Here is a 23,394-nt window from a genome sequence, read left to right as displayed (position 1 = left end):
TGAATTGAAACTGCGTTAGTTTTTTTAAAGACGATAGTCTTTTCGCTCTTTCCAGCGACGCTAGTGACACCGCGCGGAATTTGTCCGAAGCCGGGAGACGGTGATCGGCGGACCTGCCCCTTCGGCGGAGGCGGCCGGCGGCATCCGTTCGGCCTCGCAGAAGCGAAAAAAAAATAGTAATCGCAAGTGTAGTAATCTACAATGCTGCATAAATACTCAGAAAATATAGGCTGGTTCATATTCCCTCATATAGAAGCTGCAGGTAACTGAAAGAGTTTTGGGACTCATCGGCGTCTGCTGCGGAGAAAAAGTATTTCGGACCCACCCGTGCGGACGTGGTGCTTAAATCATTCTACACTCTATTATGGCTGCCACATTTAATTGTTCTTTGCTGTGAGGGCGCAGATTTTGTAGGCTTTTTTGTATAACCTTGTGATCGTCTTTCTTGGGTACTGTTTACATTCACTGCCGCATAATGTGTCAACCGACTTTCGCTTATCTGTGGTTAAATTGACTCAATTCCACTGCTTTCAAACATATAAACAGCAGAGGCTGTCCGATCGGCTTGCTGTTATTTTTAATAAAGAAACAAGCGCAAACTTTTTCCACGCGAAGGCGAATGTGGGGATGAGTTTATCGATTAATGACTGAAGACATAAATAATTATGTCGGAGCAAGATGTTTTAGCAATGACAAAATTGTAGCTGGGTCTAGTAGTTCAAATGCAAGCTCTTGAATCGATTTATTAGCCCCCGTTTTTCTTTGGTAATAAGCATCGACGCACTTAAAATTTTTGCCGGCAGTCGAATCAACATAACGTAATTTCAGCCAAGAGAATTATCTTAAATTAATTATCACAAGCAAAAAGGCACTTGTAAAGTACTGCCTGTATTTTCATAAACGCTTCAGTATCACACGCCAGTGTATGCTACATGCACGCGTATATACGACGTAGGCGTAAGATATTTTTGTCATATAATGCTAACACGTCTGCATAGTCAAAAGTAGGTTTTACTACCCCCAAGCAAAATACCATATCGCCGCGCATAGTGCGTATGGGCTCCTGCTTAATATGTACGCAGGGAAATGAACGCGCCTACTCTGGTAAAACATACACTCGATGACGTACACTGCATTGATGTCCCAAAACTTAGTGTTGTCCATTATGTAGCAGGTTGTTTGCTTAATGAGGCTGGATTGTTCTCAAACCACTTCCGTGCGGCCTGTGCCATGCACAGCGGATTGCCTCGCCCGCAGCGCTTTTCACACCGCAGCAGACACCCTGAAACGAATCGAATGTTGTCTCGCAATCAGCACCGTATACATGTGTTTGTTTTACTAAAGTAGTAGTTTCAAGCGGAACTATGGGCTTTCAGACCGCTACTGATGCTGCCGCGCACGCAGCTACGGGGCCCGATCACCGTCTCGTCCGGCATTGCCGTATTCCGCAGCGCCACCTGTAGGGGCTGGAAAGAGCGGTTCTTAGGCTACTTAAACCCAGAAATTTTGGTCTGTCTGTGTCTGGTCGGGTGGCTGAATCGAGTCACAAAGTAAAACAAGGCGCGTGCCTTATAGTCTTATAGTCACAGCTTATAGTCACAGCTAAATCTACCCGTGTAAGTCCGGTGTAATGTTCATGCTTGTAAACATTGTTGAACAAGAACAAGACTTTACGCAAATATAAGACAAATTTAATACAGAAATGATATTTTCAGTGTTCCTTTATAAAAAATCATACATGCTTGATTTTTGCAAAATCAAATGCTTCATCAACTGCAGAAAAAAATTCTCCGCCGTCGCCCGCGCCACTATAGCTTCTGGTGCCATTTTAAGAAATCAGCAGACAACAGTTACGAAAGGTTCCACGTTCTACTTGGAACTCGCGTGGAGTAGGGCGCCTCGATTCACGCGCGCCTCCGCCGTACGGCAGCGCTGGCATCGAGGCACCCGATTTGGAGCAGTGGAACGCGGTAAATTTAATTTGACTTGGGCAAACTTCTAGCGTGTTATCTTGGGAGGAACGAGACGGGAGAGGAACAGCATGAGAGGTGAGCGGGAAAGCGAGGGGGGGGGGGCATAGACGAGATAAGGGCGCGAAATTTAAATTTAAAGAACGCATGAGACTATGTGGGCTGAAGTCACGTGATGTACTTAGCCCTAAACACACGAAGGTACAGATCGGGATGGCCCAACCTACTATATGGGGACTAACTTTGACTTGGTTCTCGCCATCTTCAATGAAAAGCGCCGAAAGGGGTAAGAAGAGGCCTGGTAACCCTCCCAGCTAAACGCGGCGCCGATAGAGAACACGGATACAGAAAGAGCTGGGTGCAAGCTTCCCAGCTGGCTTTCTAAAAGCCTTGTGGATCCCACTTGCGTAACATATGTGCGCCACGTATGCAGCACCGATGCGCGGCAACCTGTTTGGCAGCAAATGGGTTGAAAGGAAAGAGGGAAAACAACCGGCTAGGTTTGAATGCTATGGTTATAAGGGTTATGTGCTGCGGTTATAAGCGAGGAGATTGTAACAGAACCATTTGTGGAGACAAATTTCACTCGTTTGAGATGTATAAAAAGTAGGGAGGGATTTAATATTTGTGTCAATTTTATCAAGGCCCCCGTTTTCAGAGAAGGTGGTTAAAACTCCAAGCTTTCTCCCATGCAACCTGAGTCCGTCCAAAATCCAGACTGCCTCGGCCATGTCCAAATGGCACAATCGGATAGACGTCGGGTTCATAACGCGCGGGAGCCAGGTTCAACTCTGACCAGGGGTCGTTTCAAGTTGGCTTTCCTGCAGTGCGTACTGGTGACAGGACAGTCGCCACCATTGAGGCATAGAAAGCTTCGCTTTAAAAGCCTTGGTGGAGCGCTCTAGAAAATGTCATTGTTACGTGGCGGCAGGACGAATGACGGGGACAGTGACTGAATGCGAAGTGATCTATCTACATGATGTCGGCCATCATAGTCGCAGCACCCAGTAACACCACGCCCCACGCGCGCAGCTTCGTCGTCTTTGGCTTCTCATCGTGACATTATGTTCAGCACGAAGACGGTGTCTTATAAGATGGCGTCAGATTAACTGTCTAAACCATGGAGGAAGGTCTAAACCACCGAAATAGGACTTCTCGGCGTTAGCCGGCAACCACAAGCAGTACTCGGGCGTCAGGCCCACAGACAGTCACGGACCCTTCACAAACCCGTGCTTCGCGCGTAATCAAACCGAGGAGCTCGTGCTTTCCCGCACCACTGTTCGGGCACCTCGGCGAGGCTTGGCAGATCCGTTTCGCTCACCGCCACACGTCAGGTGTGCCGTTTTATCTCCACGGCCACGAGTGCCGACGGAAACGTCTGCGATGCCTGCCTTCGGTTCCCCGAGAGGGATGATGCGTTGGTGACCCGAATCGCGGCCGTGGACGGAGGCTGCGCTCCCTCCGGCCGCGGGAGCACGGCTGAAGACGGCGTTCGGTGCCCGTTCGTTATCAAAAAGCCGTCGCCCACGCGCACAGACGCGGATAGCGGCCACGAGTGGGCCGAGAGGCGCGGTGTACGACGGCCGAGTTCTCGACTCAAGGGGTGCGCCTCTTCTGCTGCTTTTAGCGGGCCTGCGCTCGAGTGCCGTTTTCCGGCCGCTGCTTTTCGCTCTGTGTTCGCCGCGCTCTGTTTGCTCGTGCTTGGCTCGGCGCACTGCGGCGCTGATTCGTTTTGCTGCCTGCCTCTCCCATCTCTCGACGTGGGCAGTGCGGGTCAGCCCGGCGTTACCCCTGCACCGCCGCTGTGGTCATTCGTGCACCGAGGTTGTTGGGTCCATTGAAGTAGCCTTGCGCGTTTCGTTTCCCGCTCGCTGTGAAGCGACTGCTGAATGCCTCTCCTTGGAGCTAGTTAGCGCTGTCCCCCGGCGCTCGCTTGGTCTTGCTTTGCTGTGATCTAAATGCCCTTGCCTTGGTTCGCCGAGTGCACGAATCTCTGCATTCGAGGTTTTCTTTTATGCGCTCTGTATAAATGACCTGCAAAATAGACGCTCAGATTTCTAAATTATCTTAACCCGCCGCGGATGCTAAGGCGTTAAAATAATGAACTACTAGAAGAGTTCAACTATCTACAAACTCGAGTCACGGGACATGTTTCTCGGAATTCCCGGTTACTGCTGTTAGTCGAGTTCAAACTATATCACAGACAAGTGTTGATTTCATGCGCGGATGTTGATTTCATCCGGTTGGTTTCATGCGCGCGTAATGTCATTATAGCGAATTCCATTAATTAATCTTTGTTTCAAGTGCTTGGCCTCAGCTCAGATTCATAGGTAGGGTTATGTTAATGCTAAATTTTTGGGCAATAATGACTCCATCTGTTATCCGCCACGGGTTGTACAGGTGGCTTTGTTGCTGGTGGCTCGGTGGATAAGTCGTTGCGCTGCTGAGCTCAAGGACGTGGGTTCGATTCTCCGTCGCGGCGGCCGCTTTTCAAATAGAGGCGAAAAGCTAAAACGCCCCTTTGTCGCGATTTCGCCGCACGTTGAAGATTCCCTGTTGGTCAAAATTAATCCGGAGCCCTCCACTACGCCGCGCCTCGTTGCCCAGGTTGTCGGCGCGTAAGCCCCACCCCCTTCCCCCCAATTGATATTTCAATGAAAAATGAATGGACCTTCATTGCCCCCCCCCCCCCCCCCTCCCTTTGTGTATGCGCCAAAAGCATCCAGCTATCATCGATGTGCGAGGAGAGCAGAGATCCCCTGTCCGGTTCACCAGACTATGCCGATTCCTGCCTCTCGCTTCTGCATTTCAGTTGTGATTAAACCGAACTTCGGTAATTTTTTTTCGAAGTTATTAAGGTATCGCGATTTTTTTCATTTGTGTTGCACGGCAAACGCTTAACTTGCGCGGACAAGCGGATCCGCCAAACCGGCAGCCTTGGCGTGTCAAGTTGTGTAAGGGTAAGAAATTACGTCAGGCCCCATTTGTCGGCAGTCGAGCTTCTCCGTAGAGAGGGATCGGTCCCAGGTGCGCCACGGCACCTCGCTCCTTTGCAGGGCCGTAAGGCACGACGAATGTGACGCTCTCGCTATTCTCGGTCGCGTTCTTCTTCTTGCCAGCCTCCGCGACCGCTCCTTGGCAGCGCGGACTGTCGTCCTGATTGGGTCGTCCTTGGGCGTCACTCCTCGCGTTGTCTCCGGGCCGGCCGCCAGCTCCCCGGCATCATTCGATGACGGATATACGCCACTTCTGCCTTGTTGCCGGAAGTTCGCCTCCCTCACGCCGGCACATCCGCCGGACGGCGCGAAGCCATCTTCTCCAAAGAGCACTTTGCGCTATGCATGCCCCGCTTAGTCATTTCTCTACGTTCGTTCTGCATTAAATGCTCCCAGGAGTAAAGGGGTACCTATAGATTGCTCCCCAGAGCGCCGTATATTTACAACATCGGTCGAAGATGGGTGGAAAGGGGTATGGGAAGTCTAAGCAAGGAGCCGCATGTTTCAGTCGAATAATGAACAAGCAGTAGGAAAAGACAAGGATGAAATTTTCGCATTGACCGTACATGGCAGCTACAGCTCGTTTACATCCTCGGCCCCGATCTCTCAAGCGCGCCTCTGACCTTGTTCGGCTTCCGCTTTCAGATGCCTTTTAAACGAATAGGATTCTTTAATTTGGTATAGGTTGGCATATCAAATCAAACCTTTCAAAGTCCCGTTAACGTTTGGAGATTTTTTTTTTCTTTTTTTTTTTTACCTTGCGACGATTATTTTTGGGTGGTTGTCCCCACGTTGGATACCGGACCGTTTGTTCGAATATGTCCGGAACTGTGAAGACGCCGCATGAAGACGTTACATTTCCTCTCTACAATAGCAGGCCGTTCACTCCAAGCTGATTTGCTGTCGCAGTTCGAACCACTTTCGCATTCCCCAGTGCCGTGGCCATTTTCCCCCTTCCATCCAGTAGTGCTGACCACTTCAACTGCGTGTGCCTCCCTTTCCGCGGCCTGCTACTCCTTCCAGCGGAAATTGAGGGCGAGAAACCCCTTCCGTTCCCCGTCACCTCCTTTCCCGCATCCGTGCAGTCCCCCTCCTGCGGCGCGGCGACGGGTTTTGATGAGTCGCAGATGCTCCCGTCTCTGTCATCTCGTGTTTACGCGCTCGCCTCGGCTGCGGCCAGTCCGCGTTTTGAGATGCTCCGCCTGCGGGATATGCATGCGGCTGGGGGAGGAGAACGTCCCACGCTTCGTTTGCTACTCTTCGGTGTCCCGCCGAGGGGCGGAGAATTTGTGGCCGATTTGCCGGGTCGTTACACGTTTTGAGGACACGTCGCACGAGCTGCTTCTGATTTGCGGCTTCGAGACGACGACCCGTCACTATCAGGGGAGCGGTTGTACGAACTCGTTGTCTGTGCTTCGTGCGATCTTGCGCTGGAACGTTGGCGATTTTTTTTTTTTTCGAAGTATCACGGGAAGAATTGTACCGCCGTGTTGCTCCGACCCTGACCTTGTACTTGCCGCTTCATTCTTCGGTACGCAGTGATTTACATTTTTGGCATTATAGAGCGTTGCGTGACAACGTTGTTAACCAAATACAGCTTTCCGTATCGCCGAATTTTTCGTTGTCTTGTTCCTTCGTCTCCTCCTGGTACATTAAACTGACACTTTCGCGCAATACTTCGGCACTGGACGATTCGTGGCTCTCCGCTTTTGTGAATAGAGGACAGTGCTGCATTCGGCGTTTTCTTCCTCAATTAGTTAGTTTCTCAATTAGCGAGTTCCTCAATTAGTAAGTAATCCGTCAATTAGTTTCGCCCATCCGCATATTTGTACCGTATACTTTATCGTATGGGGACATCCAGGCGTCAGAACAAGGTAACATCCATACAGTCATCGCACGTTTAAAAAAAATCGCACCTAGAAACACGAGCGTTTGGTAAACCTCGCATTGAGACCAGCGTAGGCATTTATCCAGTCTTGCTTCAAAGGGGAAAAAGCCCCTTGCTATATTGTGGTGCTGTGACCGGGTCTAGGTCTTTTCGGTACACGGTCTTTTCGGTACACGGTCTTACACGGTCTTTTCGGTACACGGTCTTTTCGGTACGCAAACGAATTCGAGCGAGCGTTTTAGGCAGTGAAATTCGCGCGCGTTGTTAACATAAGAGTTGCAAGCACGCAAATCGAACGTGTTTATTACAACTGTTGTTGCTCGTATTTCCGCGTTATTTAAGGCCAGTAAAAATTTATGCGGCCTTGCCAAAAAAGCCTATTTGCGTAACAGTAGCCAGGAAAAGTATAGCTCGTTGATTACTTCGTTTCTTGAAGGACAGTATCATCATGTACATATTTTCTCATTTTTTAATAAAAAAATTTCGGCAGTAACTATTTGTTCCAGTTTCCAGAAACTACACTAACAGCTGCGTAATTAAGCGCCACCGCAGAGGCTAAGGAAGCTGTTTCTTCCTAACGTAATGACGATGAAGATCTTGAAATATTTTGACATTCCGTATTTGTGGGGGTTGCTTTCTCCTGATAACGCAATGCGCATTCCGAGTCATTAGAGTTTTAGCTGACCGTTTCTGACGGTCCGCTCCTCTCCGATAGCAAGCGGGAGCGCCATTGCGCATGCGTGGCATGCTAGCGCGCTACCGGCGATACCGGAGCGGGGCCTCGCTCCGCTATCCGAGGCCTCTTAGCGGACCGTCGCGGCAGCTTACGCTACCGGGCGGAATTTTAACATGGCTGCCCACGCAATACGAGCGCGCTCCGGCGAACTTCGTTTCTTCAGTTGAAACACGACCGACGAAGCCGCAAGGGAGCTTCCGAATACGCAATGGTGCCACACACCTCAAAGATCTTTAAAACGGAAGCGGAAAACGTCGGCCGAAACGCGGGGCTGCTTCTATGCAGCGCCGAGAAAGACAGCCTTGGCTTGGCTATTCCAAAGTTTATCGGCTTGTTTATTGTTATTTAGAAAAATTATACCATAGCAGCGACTACATTATACAAAAAAAAAGTTAAATGAGGCCAAGAAACACGGTATTTTGCTTTGTTTACACGACCAAATACAACCTTTAGGTTGAAGTTTTGGTTTACAGGCGCACGCGAAACGACCAGTCACGCGAATCATTCCCCGGCGAGGGAGATACGGTTATCGCTTAGCTAAAAGCCTTTCGGCTGCTGACGCTCCCGTTGTGCCGAGCGGGACGTCGGGAGCATAGCGGAGCGTCAAAAACGGTCAGCTAAAACTCTCTATTATCTGTTATACCTTGTCGCAGGCTTCCGTCCCGGCGTTATCGTCGCTAGCAGTTACTATGCTGGGTTTACTGTGTTTGTAATTTGGAAGTTGAAAAGGCTCTGATGTAATATTAAAAGCTATCCGCAATGCTTTCGGCAACCTACATCAATATATTTTTCAGGACTGTTCGCTTGGGATTTTCAACGTTTTGCCGGAAATTATACTTGCCATAATTTGGTGGGGTTTCATTCCTATCAGAGATAAATGGCACCTGAATATCACCGCCATCAGTATTTTTTAAGGACGATACGCTCACGAAGCGCGGAAATTTCGGTCTCTCTGTATGTCAGTTGGTCTGCATGTCTGCCCGTCCCTCGATTCAGCCGCCCAGCCAAAGTTAATGCAGAGGTTGAACGATACGATTATAGGTAGCATTCTATAAACGTGTTGTTGATTAACGTGTTGTGCTATGTTGATTTGCTCGCTTCATACATTCGCGGGTACTGCAAAGGCCGTAAAGGCAGCGGATCTGTCAGTCCGTTCTGCGTACAACCGGCTCGAGCCCGGGTTCGTTTTTTTCTCGCTTCGTCCCCGGGGGATGCGCCGGTCTTTTGGGTGCAGGACGTATCGGTTCAAGCTCGGGTATTAATCGCTGCCACTTTCCCTGACAATCTATATACTCATCTACTCACACCCAAATACTCGAACTGCTAAATATATCGATTCAAGCAAGTTAAATTCTGTATACAAACACCCCGTATTTGTCGCACGTGTATGTCCTCCCGTGCTTCGTTCGCTCGTCATTTTTTAATTCCGAGTGCCACGCAAACCAGTGGCGGACTTTTCAATCAAAGCCTGTGTGCATTTAGTAGGCCCCGCAGAGCAACGCTAGCTGTGCAACGCAGCTGTGGCTTTGATTAACCTGGCTGACGCGCAATACTCGGACGGATATAAAGGTTTATTGAAGCTTCGGAAGCGACTCCCACTTGAGCCTGCGCAGTGACGGCATTATTTAGGTTATGTAAATTATCTAAAATGTGAATGGGCCGCTACTGCTGACCGTCACTCAACATAGACCTGTACTGGTGCATCGCGCTCAAACATTTACCCGTATTCCAGTGAACTTTACCCGACGAACGGTTTACTGCGTTAGCTCAGCCACATTACTGTGCTCGCCACCTGAAATGCTTCGATATCTGCAGTTCCGATAAGCGAAGGGGCACTAATCAAGATTTTAGACATCGATAATTTTGCACCTCGCAGCTTAGAAACTTTTGCTTTTTGCCGAAAATAGGCACAACTTAGCTATGAACCTTCTTCCAGTACTGGTCTTCCTAGCGGTCGCCACGGCGAACGTAAACTGGCAGTAACGCACGTCCCCCCCCCCCCCCCCCTCCCCCAAAATGTTTGGCTTTCGGGGACCCGTGAACGAAGTATCCTGGCCCTGCAGTCCACCCCTCTCGCACCCACGCGTCGCAGGTTCCTTTCCCCGTGCCGTGGCACTCATTTACGCAGCCGTTGTCGTAGAGATTGCACAAAGTGATAACAAAATAGTTGATCTTACTGATTTTCGAAAAAAAAACAGGTGATAAGTCGTCAAAAACAAGTGAAAAACACAATGCTACTGTCTGATACTGGTGATAAGTCGCTAAAAACAAAATAATGAACAATTACGTTGTCTAAATGCCATAAATATCCCAGCTAGTATTTAATACATAAACCGACTTTTTTTCTGGCAAGCCCGTATAACCATTTACTTGCCTTAAATTACGCACAATTGAAAACAAGAACATCTGTGATAAATAGGTACTAATTGTGTGCTTGCAACCACCCCGCCGACAACGCGTGCAGCCTGAAGCGCTCGCCGGAATTCGTCTTTGTCCCGGAAGGTCCGTGCACCGAAAAGACCGTACCGAAACGCCCTGTACCGAAACGCCCTGTACCGAAAAGACCGGAGCCGGCTGTGACCTTTGGCTTCGATTTCCGCCTAGTGAAATGATTCGCACATCCGAGCCACCATCGCTTCGTCTGCGGTGGCCTTGACCTTTAGTCTCAATTCGTTAATGCTCTCGGGCTAGCCGACCGTAAAAGAAAAGCTAACAGTAAAATTCGGATGCAACGCTTTGTGAGTGCTTCTGTTCAGCATACGTTCCTGCGGCAGAATCGCGTGCGTCCGTCATGGCCAATCGCTTTCCCTAGCTCACGAGCGCCCAGACGCTGTTTGTTCCTCGAAGCAAAGCCGCGGCTGGCGTTCGACCGCGTCAGCTGGCCGGCCGCGTGCGTGATCCTCCCGGACGGAAGGCCGTGGCGGGAGACGACCGGTCATCATACCCATTCGTCACGCCACGCGGCCACCGTTCGCGTTGCGGTCACGGAGCGGGAAGCGAGCTTGGACAGGCGCGGTGTCTCGAAAGCACCCTCCCCGAAGCAGCGTCGTGGCCGTAACGTAGATGTCCGGAGCTGCGACGCGCGTTTGTTCCGGCAAACGAACGACCTCGTCGCGTGCCGGAGGTCTCTTCACCGCAGAGCTGACGTCAGCGGCGATCGGCTGGGTTTGCGCAAGCGACCCCGGCAGGGTTGACCGGCGAGGCGCCGCCCTTGCCGCGTGTACGGGGTGTGCTCTTCGAAATCAACGGTAACCACGAGCAGGCCAGCTACCACACGTGCTGCGCCCTGTGTGCTTTCCCAACGTTGCTGTGAGCCTGACTTCAGATCAGATCAGATTAAACTTTATTGCTGCCACGGGTGGGACCGTTTTCAGGTCGACTTTAGTCCTTCCGGCGACGGCAGGATTCATGTAGATCTCTGCGGCGTCTTCGGCCACCTGAGCTAGTGAAACCTGGGTCATAGGGTCTGTGCTGAGCAGCGCGGCCTCCCACTGCTCCTCGTTCGTAATTTGTAATAACCTGACTTCAAAAAAAAAAAAAAAAAGTTAGGGGTCAAAGCGAGTTTTCCGCAGCAAGCCTTGTTAATAAGTACAGTAACGAAGTCTAACAAAATCGCTTTATTGGAATTATCGCTTTATTTGAGGTTTCTCGCTGTTCGAACGCCAGAGGAGGGGAACTCTCATCCCCGCTTTTAAAGAAGCGCTGCTTATAACGAAGTTCCGAGCGTTTCGTTATAGCGAGCGCTTACTGCACGCATTTTCAGCGTACGTTTTCGCTTCAACCAAACTGCTCGTGTAGCGTTGCCTCACAAATCCTAATTGCGTCGTGTCCGGAGGCATCGATGCTTCGCTGGTCTCCTTAACTTCTTCTGCACCTTCCTTCTCCTGGGCGAAGTTTGCTCGAAGTTCCGAAGACTGTCAGCGTTTTGCTCCCTATACGAAGTTTACTTGTGCCCGAAATGACTGTCCCGCGGCACCTCGGCCTTGGGCTATCCGGGATGAAAGGATACTTGAGCGGCCGGCTTTTGTCTCGCGCCGTCGCTTTCGCGGAAGCCGTAAACAGAGGAGCTCAGCGCGGTGTCTTTCGCAGGCGGGCTCGGCTGCCCGCTCGTCGTCCTGCAGGCGCGTCGGGGAAGCACGTCGGAAGGACAAGAGCTGCGCGTCGCGGCGTCTCCCGGAATCCCGCTATATTGGCTTCCCGGCTGCGCCTCCTTCGCTGTCGCTTTGACAACAAACACTGCCCGGCTAGGAAAGCCCCGGGGCTTTCCTTTATGTCGCTCGCAGCCCGTCTCCTCCTTTCCTGCTTCCTTTTTTTATGCTCTTGTTAGCCTCTTCCTTCCGGAGGACTTTACTTTCACTGCTGCAGCTTGGCGTGGCAGCAGGGAGGTTCAAAAAGGAGGAAACCCGTGCGAGGGGCTGGAGACGGGCATCGAAACGCGCCCTCTTTTTCTCTCTCTCTCTCTCTCTCTCTCTCTCTCTCTCTCAGCCACACCCCGCCACTTTTTTTTTTTTCTCGCTCGGATTCTTGGCTGCGTGCAAGCACGCCCGCGTCCGGTGCCAGGCCCCTTCCCATCACAATTATTGTTCACGCCGCGACTGCCGTCACGCTGAGCTCGGGGGAGGGGGAGGGGGGGAGGCCTTGCTGAAGAAAAGGTTGAGAGGACTCCTTCTCGCCTCGGGCCTCTCTTCTTTTTTTTACATTCTTTCACGGCAAATTGGCTTAAAAATGGGAAATAAACGTGTTTAACAACTGCTGCGTCCGTGGATGAAAAAAAAAAAAAAAAAAAAAAACCTCCGTGGTTTCACCGTGGTTACGTGCGCCGGCCTCTGGCGGTGAAGCGCAACGTTCAGCCACTGCGCGCCACGCCTCCATTTCCTCTTATTCAAGCGCCTCTGCTGTGCAGCACTGTTCAAAATTGATTGTGCACTGATTGTGCACAATCAATCAACAGCACTGATTGTGCTGTTACCGTTGAAAATACTTCTGCTTTAGTCGAAGCAATTTTGCGGAGAAAATAGCTTTCCTCGAAAGACTTAGCCGTTAATTCATTCGCAAAGTAATGTTGCCTTCATGTGCCGTTAACGCAAAAATTGAGCATCTTATCGCTTTCCCGGTGCTTGTTCGACATTTGAAAGATTCACTCTGTTCTTGAAACCACCCTCATTAGACTGTACTAAATTTGACAGTAGTTCCCTCGTTCGCAAGACCGCCCATTCCAGCCTCAGCTGTACAAGCTGTTCCAAAGCTTAGCGCACCCGCTTTCTTTTTGGCTGTATCGGAAACTCAATACATTCGCTACGTGATACACACCGACTTTTCAGGGGATGTCGTCGCTTTGCGAAAGCAAGTGTTGCACAGCACAGCGCAGTTGGTTCATGAACGCTTTCACTGGAGCATCGCCAGGATGTCATCGCACCGCTTCAGGCCCGAGTCGCGCAATAATTTCAGATGGCGTGGTTTTACAACCGACACCTCTTCGTCTTACGACAGTTGAAGCCGGGTACGACAGGTCATCTTGCTGAAAGTTACTCCTGGTGGGAACAAGCGGAGAGCAATTTGTTGCAGCCATTCTGTACCGGAATTCAAGTCTGGGTCAGCAAACATGACTCGTTTCTTCAAAAACTCGTCTTTCCGAAGAAGCGTGTGGTGATCGCTGTCTCCGGATCATCTATACTAGACTTCCCTAATCATGTGCTCTGCTGCTAGGATCTGTACCGAAGATTCACTTGAATTAGGTTCAAACGGCGTTTGCGCCTCGTGTTTTCGCTGAACCTTTCTTGGTTTCACGGCAGCCTTTAATTTTCGTGCCCGCACGTTTTTGCGTTATGTATAGTTGTTCTAGTCCCACGTAATGTGCGAACCCCGAAGCACTGACGCCTCCGTCCTCATTAGCCTTTCTCACTCTCGTGTAACTGTAAGGCTTCCTGCCCCCCCCCCCCCCCCTTTTTTTTTTTTGCGCTACGCTCAAGTCCCTTCCTTCGTCAGCTTCTCGTTCCTGCATGTCATGCTGTCATAATCGAGAATGGCGCCAGATTCTCGGGGTGCTTGGTTTACAGAAGCGAATTGTGCTCCGCAATACCCTATAACAAACGGAAACGCAGCAAAGTTGCGTGCGCAGTCGAGTCGGTGAACCGAACGCCGACGCGTTTGGTTAACATGCCTCTCTTTAAGCACAATCCCTTTCAGAAGCACCCAGTTGCATCAATAACCTGATCGATCAAACAATAAGTCTAGATGTGCGACTGTTTGTGGCTTACAGGTTATGGTTGTCAAGCGAGATCGCCGGCGCGGTCTATAATGGCGGAAGGAACACACCGACGTTGCGCTTTGCCGCATGCGACAGGATAACCGCGCGCATCCGGGCGCTGTCGTCAAAACACCATTCACAAAGCAGGGTTCGCTAGTAATCCTCGTTCTCGGTCCGAAGACTCCTCCGTGCTCAGCCTTAGCGGCAGAAAGCGTGAAGGAGCTCTCTTGATTTGTCCTCGAAAATTTCTTCATATTCACTGCTTGAATCATCTCGGCAATAGAGCAGGAAGAGCGCCCACTTCCAGTAGCTCGTCCCACTGCGTTCAAAACAATCCGTTCTGAGCAGCATTGTTGGCCCAGTCGGGGAGGGAGGCCGAAGACGGTCGAATCCTCTTTCGCACCCGGTCCCTGCGTTTGTGTGTCCTTTGCGGCACCCAGCTGGGCGCGTGTAACGGCTGTCCCCCGGGGCGTAGCTGGCCGGCGCTGGCCTCCACTGCGGGGGCGTCTCCCACCGGGTCTCTGTGCGGGGGGCAGTCTCGGGGCAGGAAGTGACTCGATTGCTGGAGACGGCGGGGGCGCGCCGGGCCCTGCGGCTATTGCCCTCGGTGCCTCCGGCGGCGTCGGACTTGCCTGCTGCCGGTCCCTTCCCGCTTCGCGTCCGGCTTTTGTTCTTATACCCCTTTACTCTTGCACACATCTCCGCCAAAGTTCCCATTGCCATCCTCGTCTTTCTGTTTATCCTTCTTCGCCTTCTCAGCAAACGGCTTTTCCCTTTTCCATCTATTCTGCTCGACGCATCTATGCTCGTTGAACAGATTCCCCTTTCAGCAGCTATGATGCGAAGGCAAGGGGATTTATATCCACTGTTCCAAGCTGCGTGTTTCTCAAGGCGGTCGTTTCGTGCGGGTGCGAGTTTCGGTCCCGATCGATTGCCGCTTTTACAGGAGCAGCGTATGCAGCGCACTTGGTCGTGCACTCGCTGTGCACTCGATCGGGGTGCGGCCCCATAAGCGCACGAAGAGGCAGAATGGCCCGGCGGTGCGTTTTACGTGTGCAGGTTGATCACGTTAAATCGTCATGCTTTCAATATCTTGTGGATAAAAAAGCATTGGCTGTTCGATTGTTCCGTAGTTTGCCCTCACTTAGACATTTTTTTTTTATCTGGCGGTGCGCAGAACAGGATGGCAATGGGCAGGGAATTAAATTGACCGGAATAACTCGGTACATGGTCTACACATTAGACTTCTATCCGTTAAGGTAATTAATGTAAGGTAATTACCTACTACCTTCAGTCATGCCTGCGCCTGAAGCGCGTCTATTCCCCAGCCGCAAGCTACCCGTAGAGTTCGCAAGCAGTACGCGGTGTTTTGCTATACGGAAGGACTGGCAAATTGGTGTGAAATGCAGTAGCAACTTCTTGCCCAAGCGTTACTGCAGCTAGGCTCCCGATGTTTCGGGAGCCCGGTGTCTTTAGCCAACTGGGCGAGGGCTTCTTGAACGAGCGAGCTGGGCTAGCAATGGTAGCCTCCCACTCTGGGGAGGATGGTAGGTTGTGAAGGAGGGGGTGACTTCTTCTACGTGACGCTGTATGTCTGGACATGGCCAGATGGTGTGGTGAAGCGAGGCTCTTTCTACTGAACAGAAGGGGCAAGTGTGTCTATACTCCGCGGGACATGAGACGTGGAGTGGGGAATGAAATGCAGTGGCGTCTCATCCCGCACCTCGCTCACTTCGGCTGTGGGCTGCAGCCCGGAATCGCCATCCGGCTTATTCAGGCGGAGACGCAGGCGCCCACTGCGAGCTTTTACTCGCGTGCGCTGAAACGCTGCTCGATTGGCCCTGCCGTGACGTCTTCAGGCGTCATATTCGCACCCCCTGCTGTCTTTAACCACCGCTCGGAAAGAATGGGACTGAATCCGGGGTAAGAACATTTCGCAGTAAGATTAATGGATCTTTATTATCCCCTCGTAGGACATTGTCCCGTTTTATTCCTCGAGAAGAATCGTTGTCGCGGAGAGGCCCTCGTGTTTGTAGCGGGACGGTGCGCTCCTCCTATCGGTGTCTTGTTAATGGCCCCACGCATTCCAGACGCATATGGGGAGGGGGTAAAAGGAACGGGCAATTAACGAGCCTGTACCGTTGGTCACAGGATACACACCTTTGCGGAGGATCCAGTTGCAAACTTTCCTGCTTCTTCGTAGTGTTCAACGGTTTTCTTTCGGGCGTTGCTTGCTTGTACGACGAGTGTTTGTGTCCTGTTTTGTCTAATCATTTTCCCCGTTGTTTTTGCAGGTGCACAGCACGGCTGAAAAGCATGGCGATAACGGCATGTTCTTCATTGATGAACCCCAGGTATTGCTACCTCCTAACTGCCTTTCATCCTGCTAACGGTTTTTTGGGTGTTAGTGCGGCTGCTTGAACATTTCACGGCAGCGGCTTCCCAAAGCAAAAGCGAATTAATTCTGAAGACTTATCCAAGGCATGCTCGTGTGCCTTGAGGCAAATTTCCCACTTAATTACGCTCATGTGGCTTGCCCGCATGCCCGTCCTAATATTTTCTCGTTTGGGACTTGGAAGTGTCACAGCGGGTCTTAGAGATGCGGCAAGAGAACGGAATTGCATTTTATATATGCAGGCTGTGCCCACGCAGTTTTGATGTAAGCTCTTTCCCTCTATGCAGTCTCAAGCAGAAGTGTACGGCTGTCTTCATCTTAACCCATTCGGTCTGGCTCGCGTGCTTACAGTAGATCTGGCCTTCGCCTTATTTAACTCTGCAGTAACGTTTAGTCAGAACAACTGACGATCGCCTCCGCCGCTTCTATTTGGCCGTTGACGCATGCCTCGCGCCGACTGTGGGCTCGCAATTTCCACCTACACGAAATGAGCTTTCGCCAGACGTGATAAACATCGTGGAGTCGCTTGCGAGGAGTAACTAATTTTGTCCCAGGAAGCACGCTGTTCGTGCCGAGATGGCGCTAGCGCTTTTTCTACTAGCCGTTCGTTTTGACGACTCGACAGGGGCCGTAAGTGGCGTGTGTGCATGCCTTTGCACTACTTTTTTGGGCGTGTTGCCTGCAACATCGCCATACCACAATGTAAAACCCAGTTTTTACTCCGAAGTGCCCCGAGCAATCCAGCGAAGCACAGTCTGTCACAGTCCGTTTGCTGAAGATTTGAAGTGCGTTCATTGTTTCTGACTTGCCTAACTTGGCGTCGTCAAGAAGGGCATTCGATATACGTTCATTGCATTTTTATTGACCATTTTCTTTAATTTGTGCGGAAACGGTAATGAGTGAGTGTGCAAAACTTGCAACTAGTGCAACCAATGGAATGATGCAACTAATAACAATTAATCCAACAACCGTTCTAGTAGACTGGGGCAATGTGGATAAGCTGCGAGGGGGGGGGGGGGGGGGGGATCAATCCAGAGAATGACGATACACCAGCGTATTTTCTACTTGGTGCATTTTGCTCAAGTCTCCACCGAAAACCAAAACGGGGGAAGCGAAGAGACTTGTTCAGGCTGCCTCGCCTCCTTGTCACCTACCGAGTCTCGTGCTCAAATTCGCATAAACTAATTCGAATGGCGACGAGCATCGGTGGCGTAAATTAAGCTTCTTTATCGCATGTCCATCAACAGCGCAAACTATAGCCATTAATCTAAAGTGCGCCTGCGAGAGATGCGAATTAACAAGACCCACGCTGCAAGCTGATCACATGGATGTAGGAACGTTGTTTTCAGTTTGGTGCTTGACCGAGGCCCCCGGTTCAGAACGTTCTGCGGTATCTCGAGGTTGACTAGGCTTAGCTTAATCCTTAGTCTATTTTTGCGACAGCGGTACTGGCGTAGCACGAGCCGTAGGCGCGCATTTCAAACACAACTAAGCACAACAGTACGGGGCAAGCGCTATCCCCCGTAGCGCAATTGTCCCATCTCTTTCTTGTGTGCGCTCGTGTCATTCTAGCGCAGTGCCCTTGGTATTTCTAACCGAGAATTATCGTCAGCCTTGCTTCTTTGCGATCTGTAAATTTGTACTCCATACGGCGTGCCTCGCTGCCCTAATGCCGCATCGGCCAGTCACTCCCCCCCCCCCCCCCTCCCCCCACTCACCCTCTTTTCTCCCCACTCTGTTATCTAACCGCCATGTAACAGCCTCCTTCGCCTCTGAACTTGGGATTGAAATCCTAAACTATCCTTCGCCGAAACGCTTAGCGGGGGCGCGCGGCGATAATGCTAGCGTCCTTGCGGCCCGCCAAGGGCACGCCTGCGTAATCATCGATGCTGCCCAACGTAACCATTACTCGGTCGGGGCCGACGTCGAAGTATGCCGCTGATTACGTAACGTCCCGTTCTTTTTTTCTGCTGCGGGCGAACCAGCAACGATCGAGCTTGGCAAAAATCGATGCGAAAATAGCAGGTTTTGGGGGTTGCCATATTCTGGACCGAGATCACGGAGACAGATTTTTGCCGTTGCTTCTTTTCGTTCTGCGTACTCCAGGGTAGCTTCTGTACTTCCCTCCGGTCGGGGGGGGGGGGGGGGGGGGGAGGGGGGGGGAATAAAGGACCCTCTGCACGATGATTTCTCTCTGCACCCCCCTTTCACAAGCGGCCTGTCAAGCCTCCACCTCCCACACTGCATTTATACAGCAAAGCTAGTTCTTTTTTTTTTTTTTTGCTCGAGTTTGCTTTTTTTTTTTTTTTTTTTTCATGCCGCTCTTAAGTGCCATACGTTCGGTCGAATTGATTTCTGGTCGTTGCCGTCGAGTAATGCGACCATTTCAAGTTCTGTCAAGCGCTAGCCGGTGGTGCAGAAAATTGCATCAAGAAGATTGTGTAGGCCTGTCTGACCGTCTGTAATGTTTGATGTGCAGCGACTGATATTACCCGTAGAGGTCTTCCTGGCAAAGCGTGAAAATTTAGCAGTGAAGCCAACTTCAACAAATCGGCGCAAAGCAGAGACTTGTTTGCACATTTGGCAGTAATTACCACATAGCAGTTCCTGCAATTTTTTTGTCTATGCGTGTGTGAATAACGAGTAGCATTTTAAACCATCCATTTTTTAAATTCGTACCTGTTCTGTATTTTTAAACAAGCTGTACTTCCCAGTCTTAACCTGCCCAATCAATCTTTGCCACAGTGGGTCAAAGTGCCTGGAAAAGCGCATGGCCATGGCCTTTGTGCATAGCGGATCTGTTCAATTTGTTTTGCCCTGGCCAACCACTCCAGTTCAGCATTGATGCAAGCACCACTGGGTGGAACCGGCCCCAGCATTGCACCTTCTCTGCATCAATCCACTGCATCAATCGTCACTCTGTCCATTGAACAATGTACATGTGCTGTGGTCTGCACGTTATCACGAGGATGTTTTCTTTGGCCATCAAAGCAAGCTCACCGTTTACTTCTGAAACCACATCAGTTCCTTCCTTTCATTTTTTTTGTCATGTTAAGCTGAGAATTAAGATGCAGTTGGTAAATGTCATTGAACGGATGTGTGGCCTGCTGCTGCAGAAACATATTCATACTTATAGCGCAAAAGTTACATGTTCCCTGGCTCGCCCTCCTTCCCTCTTCCCCCTGCCAATCTGTTTTTCCTATTCGCCGCGAGATCAACATGTAGGTGGCGGCAGCGTTGCGCTGCTAGTGTGGATGCTCCGCCGAGCGGCCCGTAGGAATGCACACTGTGGGCGCGCTTCGTGCTTTTTTCTCGCAGTATGAGCGCACGAAAGGTGCAAACAAGAGTGGTATGCTGTAGTTCGGTTCCTCAACGTTCAATGTATAGCATGGAAGCGGCAGCAAGTTTTCATTACTACGCCAAAAAAAAAAAAAAAGCGACGACCCACCGGGAATCTCAGAATGGTCGTGATAGTGACAATTGAACTTGTACACCGTGGCTCGTACTCGTAGCAAGCTCGATATTTCCAGACTATAGCTTTGAGCCTTCAATAAAAGCATAAACAGAAACAAATCATGAAGCCTCGATCTCTGAAATTCAGTTTGCAACGCTAATCTCAATCGCTTTCACTGGTAGCATGACGCATTCTTGCATTTGTGGGATGCCCTGAAATGGTAACACCACCTACCTGCCCCGACATTCTTTATAAGAGCTTACGATATTTTGTGTGGGTTCGAAAGGCAAGATAAAATTACTGAATTTTGATCAGCGCAGAGATATAAATGTAACCGCCCTAACGGGTCTTTTAAATGAAATTTTTGTGACTCTGAAGGAAGGTTTGATGAATAACGGTGTCGGATCCCTTATTTACAGCTTTCGCCGCAAGTGAACTTGCGAATTGAATTGTCAACGCACGCAGTACAAGCAACATCTCATGTTTATCTAGGTTTTCGCAAAGTGACAAGCAGGTTTACAGTGTGCAAACCAAAGCTTCTGGGACCTCACAGGGAGCACAAATTTTCTGTTGCGGATGCTGTGTTGACCATTTGCGTTCCTTTTAAAATCTAACAGGTGCCTGCAACAGCGAGATGGGTTTGCATCCTTGCGTATAAGGTCGCTTAGGAACCCTAAAGATGGCAAATGATGTTGCGCTGTTGCAGATGTAGTACACGTTTCCTTTTTATTTCTCGTGTTCTGTAGCGGTGAAAAAGCATTACTTCAACACGTATTTTCAAAACTGATTAACCCCCTTTGGTCCGAGATTGTCCAGGAATTGTGGCTCGCCTTTTTCAAAGTTGTATTGAAAGCAAGCATTGTGGGAAAAAATTAAAAAAAAAAAACAGCGAGCCATGGCACACACCCCTCACCCACGTGGGCAACAACGTGCATTATCCTACGCAATTTTTCCTCTTTCTTCAAACTTAGGTCTACCTTAAGAGGTTAAGACGTGACCATATTAGGCATTTGGTTATGCTAGTGAGACACATTTCTGGACAAGGTGATTCATGTCGGGATTTTAAAATGTTATACAGTCCAGTCCACTTATAACAATATCCAAGTGCCAAGGAAATCCCATCGCTATAACCGATAATTGTTATAAGCGGGTTGCGAAATAAAGACGGAACAGAGCTCAAAACAATTTATTCGCATGCCAGCAAGGCTGTACTACTACTAATTTGCGGAAAAGAAGCCACAGTCGGTCACCTTTGTTTGCCGCGTGTGAAGCTAGCGCAATTCTTTTCCAAGAGCATCATTAGGTGCTTCACCTAGCTGAGGTAAATGTGCTTGGCGGAAACAAAGTCCCCGAGGGACTGTGTCACGCATTGGGCTTCCTACGAAGACACTACCTGAGTAGGCTGCGCAACCGCGTCCTTAGAGTCATCACTGTTGCACTTTTGGTGCAAACTATAACCGGATTCAATCGTTATATCCGATATCGTGGCACTGGAGCATGGTAATAAGCGGTTTATTTTACCATAGAAAGAATACAAAAGTTGACGGTGCAATAGCCGTTTATCGTTATATGCGATTTATTGTTATAAACGGTATCGTTATAAGTGGACTCGACTGTATATGAAAATGGCACACGAAATGCCACATGACAGACGCAAACTCACAACTGCTTAATTTTACTGAGAAATCCCCCCTAAATACTCTTCCGCATCCATAGAAACGTATTTTAAATAATACGTAAAATTAGCAACTCAGTATAAACGACGACTGTCCAAAAATGGTATTTATTTTAGGAAAGGTACGGGAAGAACACGATCACACAGGTGCTTGCGAGTGTAAAATATGTCCCCGGTAATGTATGGGCGATAGCACACAGGTCGTGGGCAGTGTAATTTTTCGTTTGTTTCTTCTTCCTATTTCAGTAAAATATAAGGAAACAGCATAGTTTTAGAAGGGTTTGGCAGGTCTTGTCGCTTCTTACCCGTTTCGCGTACTAAACTTTTATCCTTTAAATAATCACCACGCCACCTTCAAAAAGCACCCTTCGACGTTCCCAAAACGGCAGATGGCTGCACTCAACCATAAGAAAAGTGGAATGTGTGGAAGCAATGTTTATGACACGTTTCACACTCAAGCGGTGACCACGGCGAATGTTTCGTGGAATTAAACGAGCGCATTAACCCGCAACGGCCGCTGATTATTGCGTTTCTAGAGGAAATGCGCAAGCAGAGGTAACTATGTCATTGCTTACTGCCAAACGAGCACACATATTGGTTGTTTCGTCATGTGCAGCACGCTGCAGCACGCGTCTTGCGCCGCGCGCAACGTGAACAAGCAGACGACCCGAGAGCGCCATCCACACTAGGAGCGGTTCGTCCCGCCGCCGCCAGGGGCCGACTGTGTTCGCGCTCGGGGCAAATAACGTAAAAGGAATAAATGGTTAGGCTCGCAATGCTCGTCGTGACAGATCACTGTTCTCAGCTTAATGATGGCATGCTTATATAAACCAATGTTCCTAAGCAGTAGCAAATGACGAAATATGAAAGGTGAATTTCAAGAAAACCATCCTTGCACACCAAACTTCATAAGCCTTGCTGTGGTGGGTCTTTGGCGCCACTACGTGTCGCCACTTCAGTCTTCCCTCCCCCTCCGCTGTGCAGAACGACCAAGCCGTGGAAGGCAGTGCAGACTTTGAGGATACGGACTCGTCCTCTGGCATAGGGGACGACGAAGATGCCGAGGGATCCGGGGACGATCACATGGCCGAAGACGAGATTGGATCCGGTACAGCCGGTCCAGGTGAGACGCACCAGACGCGCTGCGCTGAATCTTCACTTTTAAAATAAAAGCTCTCACCGCTGTTTCAGCTGTGGCAAGAGTAAGTAATAAACACTAACACTGTTTCTGTCATTGGTCGGTCCTTAGTCTCTAAGTATTGCTTCTGGATGAATGAAAGAACTCTTAGCTTTTATAGTGCATGCTTTGTTTTGTGAGAGTTGTCCCCTCGCAGCAGCACTCACACATGAGCCTTCAAAATTCAGCGAGTGTGCAGTGAAGGCTGCACTTTCAGAACTCATCATCATCATTTCTTTTTATTCAAGTTACATTGTCTACTCCAGTTTGTTTTCTGATCCAGGTAGCTCGTTCCCTGTTCCTGAGGGTTACTCCTAGCATCTATCCTTCCATGGCCCATTGAGCTGACCTAAGTTTGCTTTCTAGTTGTTTGGTAAAGCTGTAACTTTCAGCTCCGGCAGTGTGCACTGGTTGTAGATTTTTCTTTTTTTGAGGGACAGATAGCTTAATTTTCCTTATTTGTGAGTAGTTGCAGAGTGCTCCCCAACCCATACCTATTCTGCACTGAATTTCTCTCGTGGTTGGGGTCAGCACTAACCATCGGTCTGAGGTAGTTAATATTCTTTTATTTCTTCGAGCGTTTCATTTCCCAAGCTGAAGGGGCCATTTTTGGCATGCTTATTTCTCATTACTTTAGATTAATTCATATTTATTTTTAGCCCCACAGCCATTCTTTCTGAGTAGTTTCTCAAGCATTGTTTGCACAAGTTTTGCAGTCTCACTCAGCAAGACTGTCGTCCACGGACCTCAAATGGCTCAAGTATTCTTCGTTTATCCTTAATCCAATGTTTTCCCAGTCAAGCTCTCTAAATACCCCCCACCAGACATGCTGTGAATTGTTTGGGCGAGGTAACAT

At 49.8% G+C, this 23,394-nt stretch overlaps 1 protein-coding gene across 1 annotated transcript in view; it reads left to right on the top strand.

Annotated features, from left to right (window-relative positions):
* The window catches only part of Sdc (Syndecan), an 89,562-nt gene that overhangs the window by 53,854 nt on the left and 12,314 nt on the right, over window positions 1-23,394 (top strand). The window contains exons 2-3 of the mRNA XM_077702237.1: window positions 16,132-16,191; window positions 22,346-22,484. Of these exons, the coding sequence (XP_077558363.1) occupies window positions 16,132-16,191; window positions 22,346-22,484 (199 nt within the window). The remainder of the gene's footprint in view (window positions 1-16,131; window positions 16,192-22,345; window positions 22,485-23,394) is intronic.

The sequence above is a fragment of the Haemaphysalis longicornis genome, unplaced genomic scaffold (assembly GCF_048455015.1).
Source record: "Haemaphysalis longicornis isolate Haplotype H1 unplaced genomic scaffold, Haemaphysalis longicornis Haplotype H1 scaffold_3, whole genome shotgun sequence".
Classification (NCBI taxonomy): Eukaryota; Metazoa; Arthropoda; class Arachnida; order Ixodida; family Ixodidae; genus Haemaphysalis; species Haemaphysalis longicornis.
This window is presented reverse-complemented; position numbering and strand designations above follow the sequence as displayed.